We start from the raw sequence: 18,782 nt of genomic DNA on the forward strand, positions 1-18,782 counted from the left end.
CCTGCCTTGTTCTGTATAGAAAAACATCTGAGGCTACCTCAGTGTTCATTTAACCATGAATACATTTCAGCTCCCCAAGGATATGTGGGCGGAATTATTTTTAGCTCCAAAGATAGTGAAGCAAGGCCCCCCCAAACAGGAAAAAATAGAGCGAGGAATTGACTGCTTGAATGGATATTATGCTTTTGAAGAATACATTCCACGAGGCTACACATCCAAGGAATGCCCTTGCCTATGGTTAATGTGAATCTCCACCAAGCACCTTGAAGGCATTTCTTTTTCTGGTCAGCCCTTGTTATTATAGTGCACATGCTAGGAGCATATGAATGATCTGGAGTATGTGGTCAGTTGCTATAGTCTCCTTATGGTTACTTACTAGGGGTGTGCATTTGTTTAGGAGGAATCCTGAGCCAAATCAGACACATATGTATGTGACAGCTACATATTCCTGCAATGCAGGGGTTGGACTAGATGGTCCTTAGGGTCGCTTTCAGCTCTACAATTCTGTGATTCAGAGAGATTCAGCAGGGTGGGTATCCTCTGATGTGCCCTGCACACCAAACTGAGTGGCTCTCTAACTTTAGGGATGCCTTGTTGCTCCTGAGATCTCAGAGCACTCAGACTGTCTCTTTAAAATTATTACATTTCTCCAAGTTCTCCATACAAGGGCAAGACTTTGGCCCATAAACTGACCTGTATATATGAGGCAACTGGTTGTTTTTATTTTTGCCTGTCTTGCTTTTAACTTTGTATTTTGTTGCTGTTTTATTGTATTTCATTATATGTTACTGTATTTGCTTGGTTGCTGTTAGCTACCTTGAGCTCCATTTGTTGGAAGGGTGGAATACAAATTTAATAAAAATAAACAAATAAAGCCTTCCATCTCCGATCCCTGCTTGGAAGAGAGAACCCAAAAGGGTACTCTGAATCAGGCTCCTATTGATGCTCGAGAAAGGGGTGGTGCAACAGGCACAGCTATAAAACCTCTCTCTGCCTTGCTGTCTGTATGTTGCTAGTACAACACTGTCTCCTGCCCCGTTCCTAGTCTTGTGGTCTATCTCTGACTCAATGGCTGGACAGCTCCCCTGATGCTGTAGAAATATTGCTCCTTACTGTGCTGGACTCCTCACTGGTAAATTGAGGAGCCGAAGGCACACAGCTCAGAGTTGGTGGGAACTGAATTAGGGAGGGGTGAAAACACAATTAAATACATTAGCAATTCAGAGTTTACTTTACATTTTATGGAGTAGTTGTCTTTGCATCCAAAAGGAAGTGGAAATCTCAGCTAATTCAACAAAATTTAATATGCTGGGCTCCATCTGCAAGTGATTGCGTCTATATAAGAAAGCAAGGAGACATCACCGAAGGGAAGACTGGAAAATTTTGTTTGATAATATGATTTGCATTATCCACTGGAATGCACTGGGATTTGTTTTTTCTCGTGCACAATTGTGGTTTTAAGAAAAATCAACCTCAAGAGGCCATCTTTCCCGGCTATGCAAGAGAAAACTTCATGAGTTATTAAATGCTTTTCTGTCTGCAAAGAGCAAAATGAATTCTCCTACTGGAAAATCCCATCAATTTTGTTATGGGAATGAAAATATTTCAAAGAGGGTCAACATCCCTAAACTCCACCTAGTGATGTGTGCTGTATCCAGATGAACAATACATTGTGATTCAAGGCAATTTACTCTGCATTCTAACAATTTGGAGAGAAGCTTCCTTCTGGTCATATTGCCTAGAGAACCTGGATTTCTTTATTTGCCTTATTCTGCAGCATATGGCTTTGTTCTCTGGTTTGAATCATTTGAGGCCATTTCCTGTGCAGGGTTTGGTTTTTCCCAGCCGTGCACCTGCTTGGGACATTCTGTGATCTGGATTGGGTATGTTGAAGCAGCTGGGTGGGCTGTCCCATCTCTGGGCAGGAAGTTCGACCAGATGAACATTGTTCCCACTCAGTTTTCTAATTCTCAATTTCTGGGAATATTGTCCAAGTTTTGCAGCAAGTAGGAGTAAACTATATATTTTAAGCAAACTCATCCCAAATGTGAAGGGTTCACATTGGAAGCATCTGTTTGTTCTTAAGTTGCTTTGAAAGCAAATGCTAATCTGCCACATTTGTGTGCACTGATTTTGATTGCACATTTATTCGGATGAAATCAAATATGTACAGATTTGTTTTCAAAATGTCATTTTCAGGCTCTGAAGTCAAAGTTTGCTGATATGAATCGTGATGTAGACTTTATACTGGGCTCTGATTTCAAGTGACAGCTGAAATTGGCCATAGGCTGCCTATAAGTTTAACCAACATGGCCTGATAAAGGTGGAACAAAGAACAAGGTGCATATCACATAACGGAAGTGGTGAGTCCAGTGAACTGGTGAGTCCAGTATTCATTGGAATACTGGTTGTTTGTAGCACAGTATTTGTTGTTGTGTCACCATTGTAAAATGAATATGGCAGCAAATTAAACAAACCAAAACAATTCCTGATTTCCAAGCAACCCATTGTTGAAACTTGGGGAAAGAAGCATAAAAGATTTTATTGTTCTTGGAGTTGGAAACATGGGCAGAGGCATTAGACAACATTGCTTGTGGAATCTATTCATAATCTTCACGTCATTCACTGACCCACACTACTGCTGCAAGCTGGTTTTTTGTCCTTTCAAGCCAAGGTGTTGGTATACTGACATGCATACAAAAAGCTTTAAGGGTGGATATATCTCAGTGTTTTTCAACCTTTTTTGGGCAAAGGCACACTTGTTTCATGGAAAAAATCACGAGGCACACCACCATTAGAAAATGTTAAAACATTTAACTCTGTGCCTATATTGACTATATATAAAGTAATTCTCTTGAATTTTTCCATTTTTCCCACGGCACACCAGGCAACATCTCACAGCACACTAGTGTGCCATGGAACAGTGGTTGAAAAACACTGATATATCTGACAGATGAAGCAATATAGGTCTCTTCACAGAGGGCAACCACTGCTGCTGCTGCTGCTCTCATTTCTGAGTTTGGATTCTTCAGGTTTTTAAGACCACATAGTTTGTACCAACCCACAGGGAGAGGCATCGGGGGTCAAATTAGATTGGCCACCATCAATTACATGATTGAAATAAATATGTCTTGTTCTTAAAATGCATGTAGTTTGTCTTTAAACATGCTGTTTAAATTGCACACACACACACCCAGCGCTGCAATCAGGATTGGACTCAAGCATGTGGGGAAGGGGCTAACCCTTTGTCAGCCCCATGTCACAGTTTGAATGAAAAATGCCTTCCTCTCTAAATTTTGCTCCCCACCCCCAAAAGTAGCCATTTGGGAAGGAATAATATCAGGGTGATGACATAGGAGAAAAGGATTAAAGTCCTCCTCCCCATCATTCAAAGTCAAATCTTAAAAAAAATATGTGTCAATTGCTGTTACACAATTAAGGGTTCTGTGTAATTTCACCCTTTGCACATTAGATGTGAAATTTGTGTGTCTTCGCAGCAGCCTGAGAAAAGAACAAGTCCTTAAGGTTGTTGATGCAACACTTTGTGGTGTTGTGTGTGTGTGTGTGTTTGTTTGTTTGTTTTCCTCCTTAGAATCACATTCAAACCTTCAGGAGAGGACCGTTGTGACTCTGTTGTCAAAACCAGAATTCAAACGCACAATGAACTCTGTCATATGCTGGACACATCTACCTTCATCACACGGCATGCATAACTGAGTGCTGGACGATGTATTGCAGCTGAGGAACTGGCGCCTTTAAGAATGATGAGCATAACAGACACGGAAAATTTAAAGTGAGCCTTCACAGAAAAGATGGTAAGACCAGATTGGCCGATGTCATTTTGGCACGCAAAGTTCTGAAAGAAAATCTAGGAAGAAGATGGATGCTCCTCAAATACAAAACCATGTTTTAAAGGATTTCAAAGGAAATATTGTGAGGATTCAGAATGTAGCATGCTGTGCTGTGAACAAATGGTTTTGAAACTTGCAGGATGAATGTGCACAGTGGCTCAACAGAAGCAAGGCAAAATTATGTAAGGCTGACAGATATCTGGCATTACTGACAGCACCTGTTCACCCCGCTTTTATGAATTTGACATTGTCTACAATGCTGGAAGGTCAAAAATTGCAGCAATGTGGGGCATGGTGCAGCGGGGAGGAGGGAATAGCAAATGAATTGTCAAACCTTACAGGGAAGAGACTGGAGGATTTGCATCAGAAACAGTCCAAAATTGGTCCTGTTTCAGTCTTAGCCCAAAGCGGGTTAAAGGTACCATTAATTTAAACAAAGCCGGAACTACTTCAGCCTGCTCCTTTATTCCCTTTCTAAAAAAAAGAGGAGGATTAGATTTTTGCTTTAGCAGGAGTCAAAAGTTGGCTTTATCACATCCCCACAACATCAGGTAATTCCATCTCCCTCTTACTACAGGGTAAACTGTATGGGAGAAAAGCTAGTCAACTTCTTTGAATCCACACCAGAATCAAAGCACATAGGGTTGGGGGAAAACGCAGGTCCCTGCCTATCAGCCTGAAGATAGTGACAAAAGTATATCTGTCTGCGTCTGTGTCCCTCTGCGGAGCTGACACCAGAAAATATGCTGGCTCCTGGACATTTGAGCACACCCTCAGTTCTTCTCCCCAGGATTTTCATTGATCAGCTTTCCCCAATCTGGTGCCCTTCAAATGTTTCCACAGCAACAACCCTGTTTGCTCAAGCCAGCATGTAGCAAGGGTCAGGGATGATGGGTGCTATAGTTCAGAAACATCTGAAGGGTACCAGGCTGGCCTTGTAAAATGTGTGAACACCAGAGAGAGGCAGTGTCCTGTCTCCGACATCATGTTTTAGCAACAGGGGCACATGAGACACTTTGGAAAAGCCGTGCACAGCCAAGCATGATTCCTGCCCCCCGTCCCCATCCCCAATTCAAGCTTGGAAAGAGATCTGGGGCTTGTTTGTGCACCTCCATGGTACTTGGACTCCCTCAAAGCGTGAAACTGGGGATAGGGAAATAATCCCCAGAGACATGCTACACTTGGAACACCTTCAGTGCAACAGAGGCACTTCTAGACAAACTTCTGGGGGCCACATCTCAGTGGAGGGAAGAGCCAGGGTTAGAAGTAGGCAGAACAATAAATGTAAATGTTACCATTGTACAGAGTAGGCACAAACACACACACCTCTATCCTCCATCCAAGCAACCAAGAAGCATTTTCAGAGTTCAAGGACACATTCCGTCCAGACAAAAACACCCAAGGAAGATGCAAAGTAGGACTGGTGAGGGCTGTGGCCACAGAGGAGTGTAGCTGGGGGAAAGCAGCTTGTAGGGGATCCCTACAGGCCAGACAGAGAAGTCTGGAGGGCTGCGCTTGTCCCCTGAGTCTGAGTGTCCCCATTCCTGCTCTAGCCCTTCTCAAAGTGCCTTTGATGCAAACCAGGACTGTAGGAATGGTTACTGCCCCCCCCCCAAACTCCTCACCGATTTTCCTCTGCTCCAGCTCAGGTGGAGGCAAGGAAGAGCAGAGAGGAATGCTCATCATGGTGAGTGCTGCAAGCAAACTGGAATTTGTTTTCCCCATTCCTTTCTTAAACCTGGGACTTTGCTGAACTATTGAGCAAAGGAGGGATAATCTCCCCATCAAAGCGCATAATAATGAAACAGATGAGATGGGGAAGTGGTGTCAAAGGCGTGACTCTGCTTCCCATCTGAAACCCATGAACAACTCTCCGTTAACATGAACAGGAAGAATAGGGGGCAGAGTTCTCCCAAGGAAAGCCACGTGGGTTGCATCAAGGTATGTGCGCCTCGTTGCTCTTAAGATGAAGATGTGTCTCCAAACCTCATGGATGCGTGGAAGCAGTGATGTGCCACACATGACAACTCTCTCAGAGACTAGAAACATTATTGCACAAGATTGAAGGATGCCATGATGGAAGGCCAAGAGCCCCTTCAACAGGTATCACTCAACCCAAGACCTGTTCTTAGAGGGGGTTGATGACAAGGAAGAACCATGCAACTCTATGTTGTGTCCACCAGCAAATGCAGCAAACAGAAGCAACCATTTTGGCAAGGAAAACAGATGGTCCAATCCAAAGTGCAAACTATTGTAGCTGCACAAGGCCCTGAGCCCATAACCTGCTAGCCCAGGCAGCAAGTCTGGGGTGCTACAAGAACGTCACATCGTCTTGAGACTGAACCCACTGCCAATGGGCATCATACTCCAAGTGCCTCCTGCTATTCAACTTGCAGTTCTCCAAGTCAACTTTGCTGCTCCTCAAGGCCTTTGCTACTGGGCTGCTCAACTGCTCAGCAGCTGCCACAGGAAACTTAACCTCGGTGCTTTGCTCCAGCCCTGGGACATTTCTGCCGAAAATCCCATTGGCCATTGGTGGTGACTGCCCAGCAGTTCTGTTTGGCTCACTTGAACTCTGGCTTTTAACGGGGACCCTCTCAAGGCATGTTTTGCTTTTCTCTGGCTCTTTCTCACCCTTGGCAGGAAAAGCCCTATCTAGATCAGTCTTGGATCTTTCCAGCTCGGCTCTGGCCAGTGGCCTGCCCGGGGTGGAGGACATTATGGGTTCCATGGAAGAGCTTTGCCCATACTCGTCCATATCATCAGCAAGTGTGTCCAAATAGCTGCCAATGGAGATGCTGTCCAACTTATCATTGGGGTCTTGAAGGCTGTTCCAGCTGCCCCGCCGGGATGTCTCCTGACTCTCCACCAGGCTGTACTGGCTGCTGGTGAGGCTGCTGCAGCGGCTGGTCAGCATCCCTTTCTCCTCCAGGAGCCACTTCACCGCCTCTATGCCCTCGTGCACTGCTACAAGCTGGTGTAGGATCTTGATGTCTATCGCTCTCAGGTAGGCCTGTGGGATAGGAAAGAAAATGCAGTACAAAACTATTAGCTGCAGGAGATATGAAATGGAGGACCTTCTGGAAGGTGAACTGGAGATACTTCATATATGTATAGCCCAGGAACATGGGGATCTTGCTCAGTCTTGTCTGCAATGACTGGTGGTGACTCCAGAGATTCAGGAAGGAGTTTCTCCTAACATGATCCTAAGTGGAGGTACTGGGAACTGAAATTGTGGCATTCTGCATGCTTTCGCCCTTCCCCTTGGCCACTCAGTACAACAGCCCTGCTTCCATGAAGAACCACCAAAGTGTTCTGATGATGCAAATATAAATAAATACAGTAACAATGCCAACTAGCAAGGGGTGGTTCTTGGCACTGGACTTCTCTCAGTTGGGCCAGGAGCTTCTCCTGTGCTCCATGTGGCAGGCAACAACAATGAAAATGAGGAAAAAACACCAGGTGGCTGAAATGAAATGCAGTGAAAACAGAGGTCTCACCAGAATGCCCCATGTATCACATGAGAATTTACTGCTCCTCAGGAAGATGATTTCCCAAAGAAACCTGTTGGGCCTGCAATAAATTTCACTTAAGCTACCTAGATTTCCCCCCCCCCCTTAAAAGAACAAAAAACAAAACAGCCATTACATCTTTCCTGGTTTTGTGGTTGGGTTTTTCCATAGAAACCATTTTTTCCTGTAGCTACCTCATTTTCACAAGCTACCTCAGACCTTCTCCCCTCCCAATGCAGTGGCATGGTGAAGATCAGAGGCCTTTGTATATAAGCCTGTGGCAAACAGCTCCTAACAAAAAGCATAATCCAGCATTCTTCTATTTAAAAAACACAGTTTATGAATCAGTTTCAGTCCCCAGGTTTCACAAGGAGAAGCTGAGTTCCGTCAAAGTTCTCCCAGTTGTACACAGCTTTTGCTCATGAATGCAGCCAGCACAAAACTCCACGATGCTGCCACAAAACTCGGAAGAGAGGCAAGGGTCTTGAAAAGCTAGCAAATGATTTGTTTAGAGAAGTTTTGATTTATTAGGCTAGATTCAAAGGCAGTAGTATTGGGAAATGATTCCAGCTGGACAAGATGCCATTGAACTAGCTGATGAGGCATGTGAGCACCATGGACAGAGGAGAAACAGTTCCAACAGCACATAGCGAAATCTGAAAACAAACAGCAGTCCTGTCTTCACCTAAAGACCAAGTGCACCACCAAAGGCCAATGAAGACCAACCCACAGAAAGCATGAAAGCCATCAACCAAGGGCAGCTTGACACATTATGATTTCTGCAGGAAACACCAGCATTACACTAGTGCTTCCCACGGCGGATGTCAAAAGTGTGGGTATGATGTTGACCTGCATCTTTGTGTACAGACATCTAATCCAATCAGGGTGCATAGCATTCGAAATGTACATACTTACTACAAGAAGCACCAGTGTGATATTTGTGTTTCCTGCAGCAACTCCAACATGAAGAGCTGCTCTGAAATGTATGTATAAACATCGAAACTCCCCTTTTCTTCTAAAAAAAAGAAAAGAAATCTAACTAACTAACTGATAACAAAAATCGAATAATTAGTATTAGACCTAGGCCAGATCTGTTTCAGGTACAGATGACTTGAACAGATGTAGATACCTGTATATTCTCTCAGTTTCTGCTCATGAGCTCAAACACGAAAGAAATCCTCCGTTTTTGGAGGGCAGAGTTGGCCAGGGCAGTCAGTTGGGCACTTAACAGGGAATGGCGAAGCGTTAATCATGTCCACTTTTCCTTTGATAATACCCCATAACTAGTTTTGGGTTACAGGTTTCAAGCCATTTTACAAGGGCTTGAGGTGGCAAAAAAAAAAAAAAAATTACATACCAGCAGGTTTGCACTTCCATTGCAGCTGGTCTTGGAAAGGGGAAGTCTGAATGAACAGACGGAGGAACTGTGACTAAGGAAATACTTGTCCAGGAAGTGCTTTTTAAAAACCAGGAAAAGACCAGAGAACAAATGGCAGGCCTGCAGGACATGGATCCTATTGCACAAATGTATAGTTCTATTTTTGAATAAAGGCAAATAAACAGAACAGCAGCTGTTCTTTAAAGAGATGTGACGGCTTTGTAGTGGCAATTCCCAGTGGGTGGAATGAATGTGTTCTGTCTGAAATTGGATGGATGCAGACAGTGAGCATAGGCTTCTGAATTGTTTTCCAGAGTCTCTGCTTCCATTGTATCTTTTAAAACATGTTAAGACCTAAATTGCTATAGGTTTAAAGAAAATACAGTGGCAGTAGGGCCTACATCTCTGGGCTGCACACTTAAATAAAAATGGCTCTGACTGTGGTGCAGATTGTCAGGGGAACAGTCTAAATACCCACTGCATGTGGACCGCAGGGATATTCTGGATATGTCCCCCTGCACCTTATAAAAACTTCTGTGCTAATGTTCCCACAGGGCAGCCTTCATCAACCTGGAGCCCTTCAGTTGTTCTTAGGCTACACTTCCCATCAGTCCCAGCCTGGATGGACAACCGTCAGGGTCAGGGATGATGGGAACTGGAGTCCACTAAGATCTGGAGGGCACCACATTGGCTACCCTAATGTGCTAGGAGCTAGCAACATATCTCCATGGTATATCTTCTATGCCCAGGGATGGTAAAATGTGTAAGAATTAACTGTGCAGCGGCTGAGTTCTTTGAAGTCCCTTTCTAGGATTGTGTCAAACCAATTCACAAAACAAAACAAAAACACTCGCTTATTTTTAGTGTAGGGTGTTTAAGGCCACAACTGATTTCAGTGGGATATTACTAAAAAAAAAAAAACCTGCCTCTTAACGACTGCCAGGTAAATGATCAGTCGAAGTATAAGTTCACAGCGTGTTTCTTAAACTTATTTGTTTCCATTCACATCACATCTATCTTTCATCTAGAACTCAAGCAGGCAGACATGCGATTCCCAGCTAGTCACCCATCTAGGCACGGACCAGACCCAAACCTGTTTCATTTCAGCAAGGAGGTGGCCTCACGTGCCTTCTGGGTACAATGAGACATTGCAGGATTAAGGATGCTAGGCATTGCAGCAAGTACAGAATTCAGGGCACTAAGGCCAGTATTCTAAATACCTTGTTGTTAAGTGACTTACTTTTGAATAAACAGAGTAAGGTCTGGGCTGAAAGATTGCAGTTAAGTTCTCTGATAGTGGTGGAGCCAGGGCTGTACGAAAAGCAAGTTTTAACAACCAGCCACCGAGCATGAAGTGGCTCCTTGAAATTTGCTAAAACCATTGGGACCTGCAGCTTCTTGTAGCAGTCACGTACAGATGACAAACTCCCACCCACTCTCTAAGAACTGCATTAGTCCACATTTGGGTACATCTGTGTAACATATTTGCATGGCAAGCACAACATGGGTGGGGATACCATTGCCCTGAGCAAGCTTCCACCCACATATCCAAAGACAGATAAGGAGCCTCATGTGCAAACATGTGCTTCACACATTATTCCCTTCTCCCGCTTTCTCTCATATACACACAAACACACACACAAATTAGGCTGAGTGGGGATTTGAACCCTGGTCTCACAGGTCCTGCACTCTAACCACTACACCACACTGGCACCAAACATGCAGAACCATGTTATGTAGGACATTTTTTTTGTCCTAAAAACAAGCACCTGTCTACCCCCACCCCCCATCTATTAAACCTGGACAACAGCAAAAAGGAAGAGGCTAACCCCCCTCCACCAGTATATTATTATTATTATTATTATTATTATTATTATTATTATTATTATTATTATTATTCCTCCACTCAAAGACCCACCAGCCATTGTCCCTTATGGTCATTTCCAATTCCTGCCTGTAGGGTGTGTGTGATTCAAATCTCTGCACAACCATGAACTTACAAGTTGGCTTTGAGCCTCACATTTCAATGTAGGACACACCGTACTACATTCCTGTAAGGCAGGGGAGGGAAACCTGTGGCCTTCCAAATATTGCTGGACTACAGTTACGGCTGATGGCAGTTGGAGTCCAGCCACATCTGGAGGACACAGGTTCCCCACCTCTGCTCTAAGGATTACTGAGGCAGACAACATGAAGTACATTGAATACTCAAGATCTAAAGCAACACATTGTAACTGTTTACACTTAACCTTAGTCTGAGAAAGAAAGGAAGAATACAGAAATTGAGACAGCCTGGTGATTCTGAGTTCTGTGCAGCAAGGCCTCCCAGCTGTCATATTTATGGGCATGCCAAGTTCCTCTGCTCTCTTACACTGACAAGTACCATACCTGCCTTCTTATCTGTTCAAAAGCAAGATGCTAAGGAGAGCTTTAGCAAAATGGGCCATGATTTGCAAATAATGTTGAGTAGTACAAAGAATTGGTTGGTTTAAAAAAAAAAAGATTCTGGGATTTCATTCCTCCCTGCTTGATATCTCTCAAGTGCTGCTGCAGTGGCACAGTGTTCGCCCCAAAGGCACTTGGTATTAATATTAATTAGTGATTAATGGGGATCAAGCAGCACATTTTCTGGTTTGATCCAAATCCCAACTTTCCCAGGGATTAAGAACAGACACAAACTTCCTCTTTGTGCTTGCTGCTAGTAAAATCAGCATAAATAGGTCCCTCTGTCTTTTAGGATTGTAACCAAATTGAGAAATCAGTTGTGCAAAGTACTATTAGAATCCAGCTGCACTGGCTGCCAATTAGTTTCTGAGCCCAATTCAAAGTGCTGGTTTTGACCTATAAAGCCTTAAATGGCTCAGGACCACAAGAACTGCCTCTGCCCATATGAACTGACCAGACCCTGCGATCATCATCTGAGGCTCTTCTTCGTGTGCCTCCTCTATGTGAGATCTGGAGGATGGCAACATGAGAACGGGCCTTTTCTGCAGTGGCTCCCTGTTTGTGGAATGCTTTCCCCAGGGAGGTTTGGCTGGAGACTTCATTACTGTATACACCTTTAGGCACTAGGCAAAAAATAAATAAATGTTCCTCTTAAACAGACCTTTGGCTGATTAGTATCCAATGCCCTTTTAAATGTGTTGAGGGAAGGGAGATTATCGGTTTGCTTTGGTTCCTACTTATTATGTATTTTGTGCTTTCCATGTTGTATTTTTGTGTTGTGACTCGCCCTGAGATCTGTGGATGAAGAGTGGTATACAAATTTAATAAAATGAATGAATGAATGAATGAATGAATGAATGAATGAATGAATGAATGAAAAATTTAGCCTCATCAGCATATGTGCAACAAACCCCTGACTTCAGTCTAAATAGAAAATATCTCACTAGTTTCAAAAAGACTTGATCCAATACAGCAACTGGTTTAACTTAAGGGCGAAGAGCAGGAATTTTGATGAGGCAAGAAGTTCCCAGTGCAATTTATATCTCAGCTATAACTCACTAAGTGGCCACAGGTAACTGTCATCCTCTAATTCCATCACAGTTTGAGGATAGTGAAACTGGGACATCCGCAAATCTTTGCAGAAATCACTACTGCAATTACTGCTAGCTACCCTCTCGAATTCCTGGGGTTAGTAATTGCCCTTTGGGGCAAGTAGCTTGCCAGACCCACTGCTCATCTCCACTCACCACTTGAGGACGGCACTGTGGTCTAAACCACAGAGCCTAGGGCTTGCCGATCAGAAGGTCGGCGGTTTGAATCCCCGTGACAGAGTGAGCTCCCGTTGCTCGGTCCCTGCTCCTACCAACCTAGCAGTTCGAAAGCATGTCAAAGTGCAAGTAGATAAATAGATACCACTCTGGCGGGAAGGTAAACGGCATTTCCGTGCACTGCTCTGGTTCGCCAGAAGTGGCTTAGTCATGCTGGCCACATGACCCGGAAGCTGTACGCCGGCTCCCTCGGCCTATAGAGCGAAATGAGCGCCGCAACCCCAAAGTCGTTCGTGACTGGACCTAACAGTCAGGGGTCCCTTTACCTTTACCATTACCCTCTTGCATTCCTGGGGTTGGTAATTGCCCTTTGGGGCAAGTAGCTTGCCAGACCCACTGCTCATTCCACTAAGAAACATCTAGGTATTGCAAATGGATACAGGCAGTCTACACTGATATTTTATTTTATTTTATTTGCATTCATATGGAAGGGTGTGCCCAAGACAGTGTGACTCGCCATATTTGGAAATCAGTCTCTGAAGTTAGCACTGGCTCTGAGCTAATGCATCCCAACTGTTTTCTTCCCCCATTTCTCAGCATCCTTGCAAATAAAAAAAAACCTCAGCATTTGAAACTGCATGGATGATAAATGAAGCTGAATGCCGCCTTCAACCTCCTCCCCGCAGTCTTTCTACTAGTTCAGAGACCTCAAGAGCATCTTTCTCATGCTATTGAGCAGATGTATCCCTTAGGCAAAGAGCCAGCCAATCTGTGGAGGACAAGAGGCTTTACCCTTGTATACTATTTTCTCCCTGAGGAAACAATCTAACAATAAACCACATTTCTTATTGTTCTATTTTTTATGCTGATGTCTGGGAAAATATCACTTGCATGCCAAGATCCAGGTGGAAGATAATAAAAGGCTCAGAATAATTTCATCAGCAATATCCATGGATTAGATTGATATTCCTGCTGTTTATTGCATTTTTGTCACGTTAACAGGCAAGTTGGAAAAGGCTCCCGGCAGTGGTTTGGGTTCAATTGTTTTTGAACTCACCTGGAAGTAAGCTCCATTGAAGACAAGGAGACTTACTTCTGAGTAGGCATGTATATTGGATTGCATCAAAAGTTTGCAGACAACAATATTTAGCATTTGTACTGTGCATTTAAAGTGTTTGAAGCATTTCATAGTCATTATTTTTTAGCAATTCTTAAAACATTCCTGTAAGGTAGGCCACTGTTAGGATCCTCAATTGCAGAAGAGAGGCTGAGGGTAAGATTGAGTGACCTTAGTAAGACCATGACTGATATGAGATTTGAGCCATGAGCATCTCTGTTCATAGTTCACAATCTTAGCAACACTTTGCCAGCCTCTACACACACATTATATTTATATAGCATGTGTCTGTATATGTGTATATGTATATAGTGCAAACTGCAATCCTACACATGCTTACTTGGGAGTATGTCCCACTGCATCCAATGGTGCTTTACTTACTCTGTGTATCCTTAGCTCTTCAGCATCAGTCCATCAACAAATATCCCATTCTAGCCACTATCTCAAAGACAGACATTATAGAAAGAGTATGTGCTTAATCAGTCCAGGTTTCCACTGAAATCAAATTTCCACGGAAACACTGACTGAATTGACACCATGGGTCCCAAGACCCTCAGTTGGTCTGTGAAACGGGGACTTGGGACTTGAAAGGCCTTCCTGCCTCCAGCATCTGAAATGCAGGCAATCACTCCAGTTGTTGTTGCTCAAACCTCATCACTCCCAACCAGCATGGCCAGTGGTTGGGGATTATAGGAGTTGTAGACCAACAACATCTGGAGGGCCACAATCCCACAGCCACTCTCTCACGCCAGGAGCCAGCAAGGGAACATAGCAAGGGAAACAGCAGAGTCGCTTACTACAGGCAAAATAATGGTTTGTGTGCATTAGAACTGGTTTGCTGTGACCTGAGGTTCAAGTGGAAGCAGCCACTTATCACAGATGCTGGAGTTCCTGCATCACTAGAGGGTTGAGCTGGATGACCTCTGAGGCCCCTTCCTATGATTCTAATAATCAGATATATGAATTGGACTGAAAAGATGCACGTATAAATGGTTGGGGTGCAGTTAGCTTTCATTAATGTGATGGAAATGTAAAGTAACAGATCTATGCAGAGCCTCTGGTTAAATGGACCTCCCTCCCCAGCAAAGAAATGATGCACGCTTATCGTCTCCAAACATTTTGGGTTTAAAAAACGCAGATTCTCAATCCCACACTGGAAGGCACAGCAGAGGCAGAACTTGGAAAGAGTTGCCCAGCACTTCTCTTGCACAGGAAAGAAGGACTGTAGGAAGAAGTGGATGATGGCAAATCCTAGCAGTGAGGATGGGGAGGCACTATCCACCCACCCCCGAAAGGCCATGTAGCCCAGTGGGTACAGCATGCGTTTAGAAGTTCCCGGGATCTCCCAGCAAAAGGATCTCTGCCAGAGCTGGGAGGAGACCTCTGCCAATCAGAGCAGGCATGCAGGGCTGGAAGGACCAATGGTCTGAGTTCATGGGAAGGCTTTTTTATATATACCACTGAGCTGTTAGGAAGGGAATGAATCGTTACCCTGTTCCATGGGAGCAGGGAGGGCGTGCTTCTAGCTCCGTCGTTTTCCCTTTCACCCCACAGGTAACCCCAGAAATGGGGGCAGCAGAACTCACCAGCTCCAGCTTCAGCGCCTTGATCTTCTCTCCCAGGCCGTGGCGCAGACCCCGGCTGGGGCTGCTCCGGAGCAGATGAGCGGCGGGATCCTCCCTTAGCCAGCGGAGCAGCCCGTCGGGGGGCTTCTGCCCTACTTTGCTCTCCAGATCCTTCAGGTCGTGGGGCAGCGGGAGCTCGGCGCAACTCCCCGGAACCTCCATGCCCTTCAGATTGGGGAAAGGGGCCCTGCCTGGAACAGTAGGAGGCAAAGGACCCCCCCTCCCCAACTCCTTCCCAAAGTCAAAGCGGGCGGGCTCTATATGCGCTCGCAAGTAGCAACGCGCCTCGCTGCTTAATCAAGAAATTGGCAGCCAGCGCCTTGGCCTGCACCCTAGCGCACCCCAAAGATCTGGGGCGGGGCTGGGGTGGTTCAGCAGGCAGCAAAGCCTTCCGCCCCAAGGATCCGGGGTGGGCCTCACTCTGCAAACCTCTCGGCTCCCAACTCTCCCCACTTTCCGATCTCTCTTTTATCACTACTCCCCATCTGGGATTTGGCCAGTTATGAAACCCCCTTTGCTTCGCTCCCGCCTTCTCTAGGAGAGGCGGAGGGCAGCGGCCGCCCTTGCTTTCTCCTTCCAGGACGTTCTGGAGAGGCGGACACCCACTCCTGGCATGAGTTGACAGGGGGCTCCCTGCAAAAGTTGCCGCCCCACGCAACAGCAGCGGGAGAGCGGGGAAAGGGCTGCTGCCGGAGCTGCGAAGCTGTATTTTCCCCAGGCAGCCCCGAGGGACAAAAGAGATCCCTCGTCCCTTTAGAGTCTCCTCCCGCGCGGGGCCGTCCGGCAAAGGCAGGTCACCCAGTGACGTCCCACGCGGCTGCTGCTGCTGCTCCTGCTGCTGCTCCAGCCTCTCCCACCTGCCTGAGCAGGGATAGGAAAGCACAATGCAGAGAAACAAACTGCTACAAGCCCGGCTACCGTAATGCACCTCGGATAAGCGCATCATGACGCTGCTGCCTTATTTCCCCGCGTGGGGAGCCATACTAATAAATCACACTGGTAGGCAGAATGGTTTGAAAGCTGAACATCCCGTTTAGCCTCCAGTCCTCGCTTTTCCGCGCTTCTCCGCTGCGCGCTCTCCCTCCGCTCTGGTCTTTCTTTCCTTTATTATTACATTGATATCCCGACTTTCTTCCAGAGGTTGGATGCAAGGTGGCTTGATCTGTCCCAGTCAGGTGTGCTGTAAAGAAGACGGAGGTGAAGGTGGCTGACATCTCCACTGCTTTCCTCTCCCTGCCCCACCCTGCTCTGCCCCTGCAGTCTGTGCCCCAAAGTAAGTTTTATTCCACCTGTACTTGAATACTAGAAGTGAACCTAAATAGGAGAAAAGTGACTGGCAGGGGGAACAGTGGCTGGGGAAGTGTTACACTCCCCTGACTCACATCTTCTTTTTGAGCATTAAATTGCATTTCACCCCTGCTTTATTCATAATTAGGGAAGCATAGTGTTTAAAGTCACTGGCGTACATTTGCCCCTTGTACATACATAGAATAAAGGTGGTTATTTGGACCATAAGAGGTTTCTTTGAAACTTGTTGGAATATTTTCCAATAAGCATTGTTTTGCATCATTTTGGATTCTTTGCGATGGTTCTAGTGATATGACCCTCCAACACTGGGGGGCCCTTTGGGGAATGATCAACGTTGCCCTTGCAGGGGAATTGATTTAGTTTAGAATCTAGACCAGCAGGGGATTTCAGATCAATGAACCAAATCAGCTATCCCCTTTCATCACCCCTAAGCCAACTCCCTTGACAAGTTAAATAACAAGATTGAGCCATCAAGTGGAGGGTAGGCGAAGGAGGCGTTCTTACTTCTGCATAATTCTGTGCCTCCCAACACAGGAAGAATATAAAGCATTAAATTGGCAGCTTTCCCATAATGGATCGCTTTCTGCTTGCTGCACTCTGTGGCTTCATGCTCTGATGAAACCAGCTGGCACATGGCAAGGCACTGCAGCGCTAGCACATGGTTGCAATATCTCATTGATGCAATTTCCGTGGGAAGACATCTAAGCAGCCATGGATCGCCTTCTATCATGCAAACATCCCAGCACATTTTAAGGCTCCAACTGTATCCGGCACCATTTTCTGGAAAAACAGCAGTGTGTGTGTGTGTGTGTAAAATTCTGAACCGCCCTGAGATCTTTTGGTGAAGGGTAGTATCATGTAGATAGATAGATAGATAGATAGATAGATAGATAGATAGATAGATAGATTGCACTTTAAGTTTGTTGTTTCTCTCTTTGGAAGAAAGCATAGCAATTTTCCTCTGAATGCCATTGCTGAGAATCACAGATGGGCAGACTGTTGTGCCCAAGTCACCTCCTAATATTCTGTCAGAATGCCTCTAAGGGCATTCAAAATCTTGACATTCTCACTTGTTTGTTTGTACAGTATGGTGGGCACTTTCACAATGCTGGTGCCATGATATGTGTTATTTCAGGGCAGCTTGTGTAATGCAGACTTCAAAGCCTGGGCTGGTCTCATTCCAGGCACAGCAAAAGAGCCTGCATGCACTGGAGAAAGTGGGTGTTCACTAAATGGAGACCCTTCATTCTTCAACATAACTGTTCCAATAAAGGAGAGGTATGGCACTGGAATCACATGAGCACCTACTTAGGACCCCTTCAGACATCCTTTGTACTGTGCACTCATGATGACTTGTATTGAGGCAGCAGCTATACACTGTCTTGCTTTCAATTCTGTTTGTGCTTGCCAGAGTTCTGGGGCAGACGTACTGCTTCTTTTCCAACCAGTGCGTGTCCCGTAACATCCTGCTGAAATCCTTAACATTTTATAGCACAAATGTTGCAAGGTGTCCCACTTTTGTTGCAATGCTGTGATAACAATAGAGAAGCAGCTAATAAAGCAGCATGATGTGTGAACAGTCCACTATACATCTACCACCAATGCACTATTCTTGTATCAATGACATGTTGCAGAATATACAAAAAGCAAACAAAGAAATGCAGCCCTCACCAGTCTGGGGGGACCCTCAACCACATTGCATCCTACTCCTTTTCCATCATATATTGCTGTAGAAGCATCAAGCACGCAATTTCTTTCCCAGAGGAATGGGTGGTTACTAATCCCAAGAAGTGTCTAGGCACCTACTACCAAGATGGGATACTGAGTTGGATGGGAGGACGTGCTTGACCTGGTGAATCTGTTCATACTTTTTGACAGCGTGGCCTCTTCTTTGTCCTCCAGTTTCTATGTGTCAATTACACCAGTCTGAATGGCTAGTAATTAGCAGAGCGATCTGGCTTCCCTTCTGGGAAATCACCCTGCTTAATACAGCCAGACACTACAGGGCAATGCCTGGAGGAGCCAGCCAACCATTAAATTGTTAATCTGCTTCAGGGGGCCTAGCAGACTCCAGCCCACCCATGCACAGAGGAAGGGGGTCAGAAAGGACAGAGGAAGGTGATAAGGTGCAAAGGAGGCAAAGGATCTCCTGCATTTAGAAGTTGTGCAGAGGCAGCAATTTCAGCAGGAGCAGCTGCACCAGCCAAAATTCCACCTCCTACCCCAAATGGGCAGGGTATAAATATTATTATTATTATTATTATCATATATTAGAGCC

General features: G+C 45.3%; 1 protein-coding gene across 1 annotated transcript; it reads right to left on the reverse strand.

The window, feature by feature from the left end:
* Positions 1 to 3,692: 3,692 nt before the first annotated feature.
* Positions 3,693 to 15,368, reverse strand: LURAP1 (leucine rich adaptor protein 1). The gene is made up of 2 exons (XM_033152239.1): positions 15,158 to 15,368; positions 3,693 to 6,864 (listed from the first exon to the last, which is right to left on the reverse strand). The coding sequence occupies exons 1-2, from the start codon at positions 15,356 to 15,358 to the stop codon at positions 6,163 to 6,165; spliced, it is 903 nt and encodes a 300-aa protein (XP_033008130.1). The 5' UTR covers positions 15,359 to 15,368; the 3' UTR covers positions 3,693 to 6,162.
* Between the last annotated feature and the right edge of the window lie 3,414 nt (positions 15,369 to 18,782).

The sequence above is a fragment of the Lacerta agilis genome, chromosome 6, assembly GCF_009819535.1.
Source record: "Lacerta agilis isolate rLacAgi1 chromosome 6, rLacAgi1.pri, whole genome shotgun sequence".
Taxonomy (NCBI): domain Eukaryota; kingdom Metazoa; phylum Chordata; class Lepidosauria; order Squamata; family Lacertidae; genus Lacerta; species Lacerta agilis.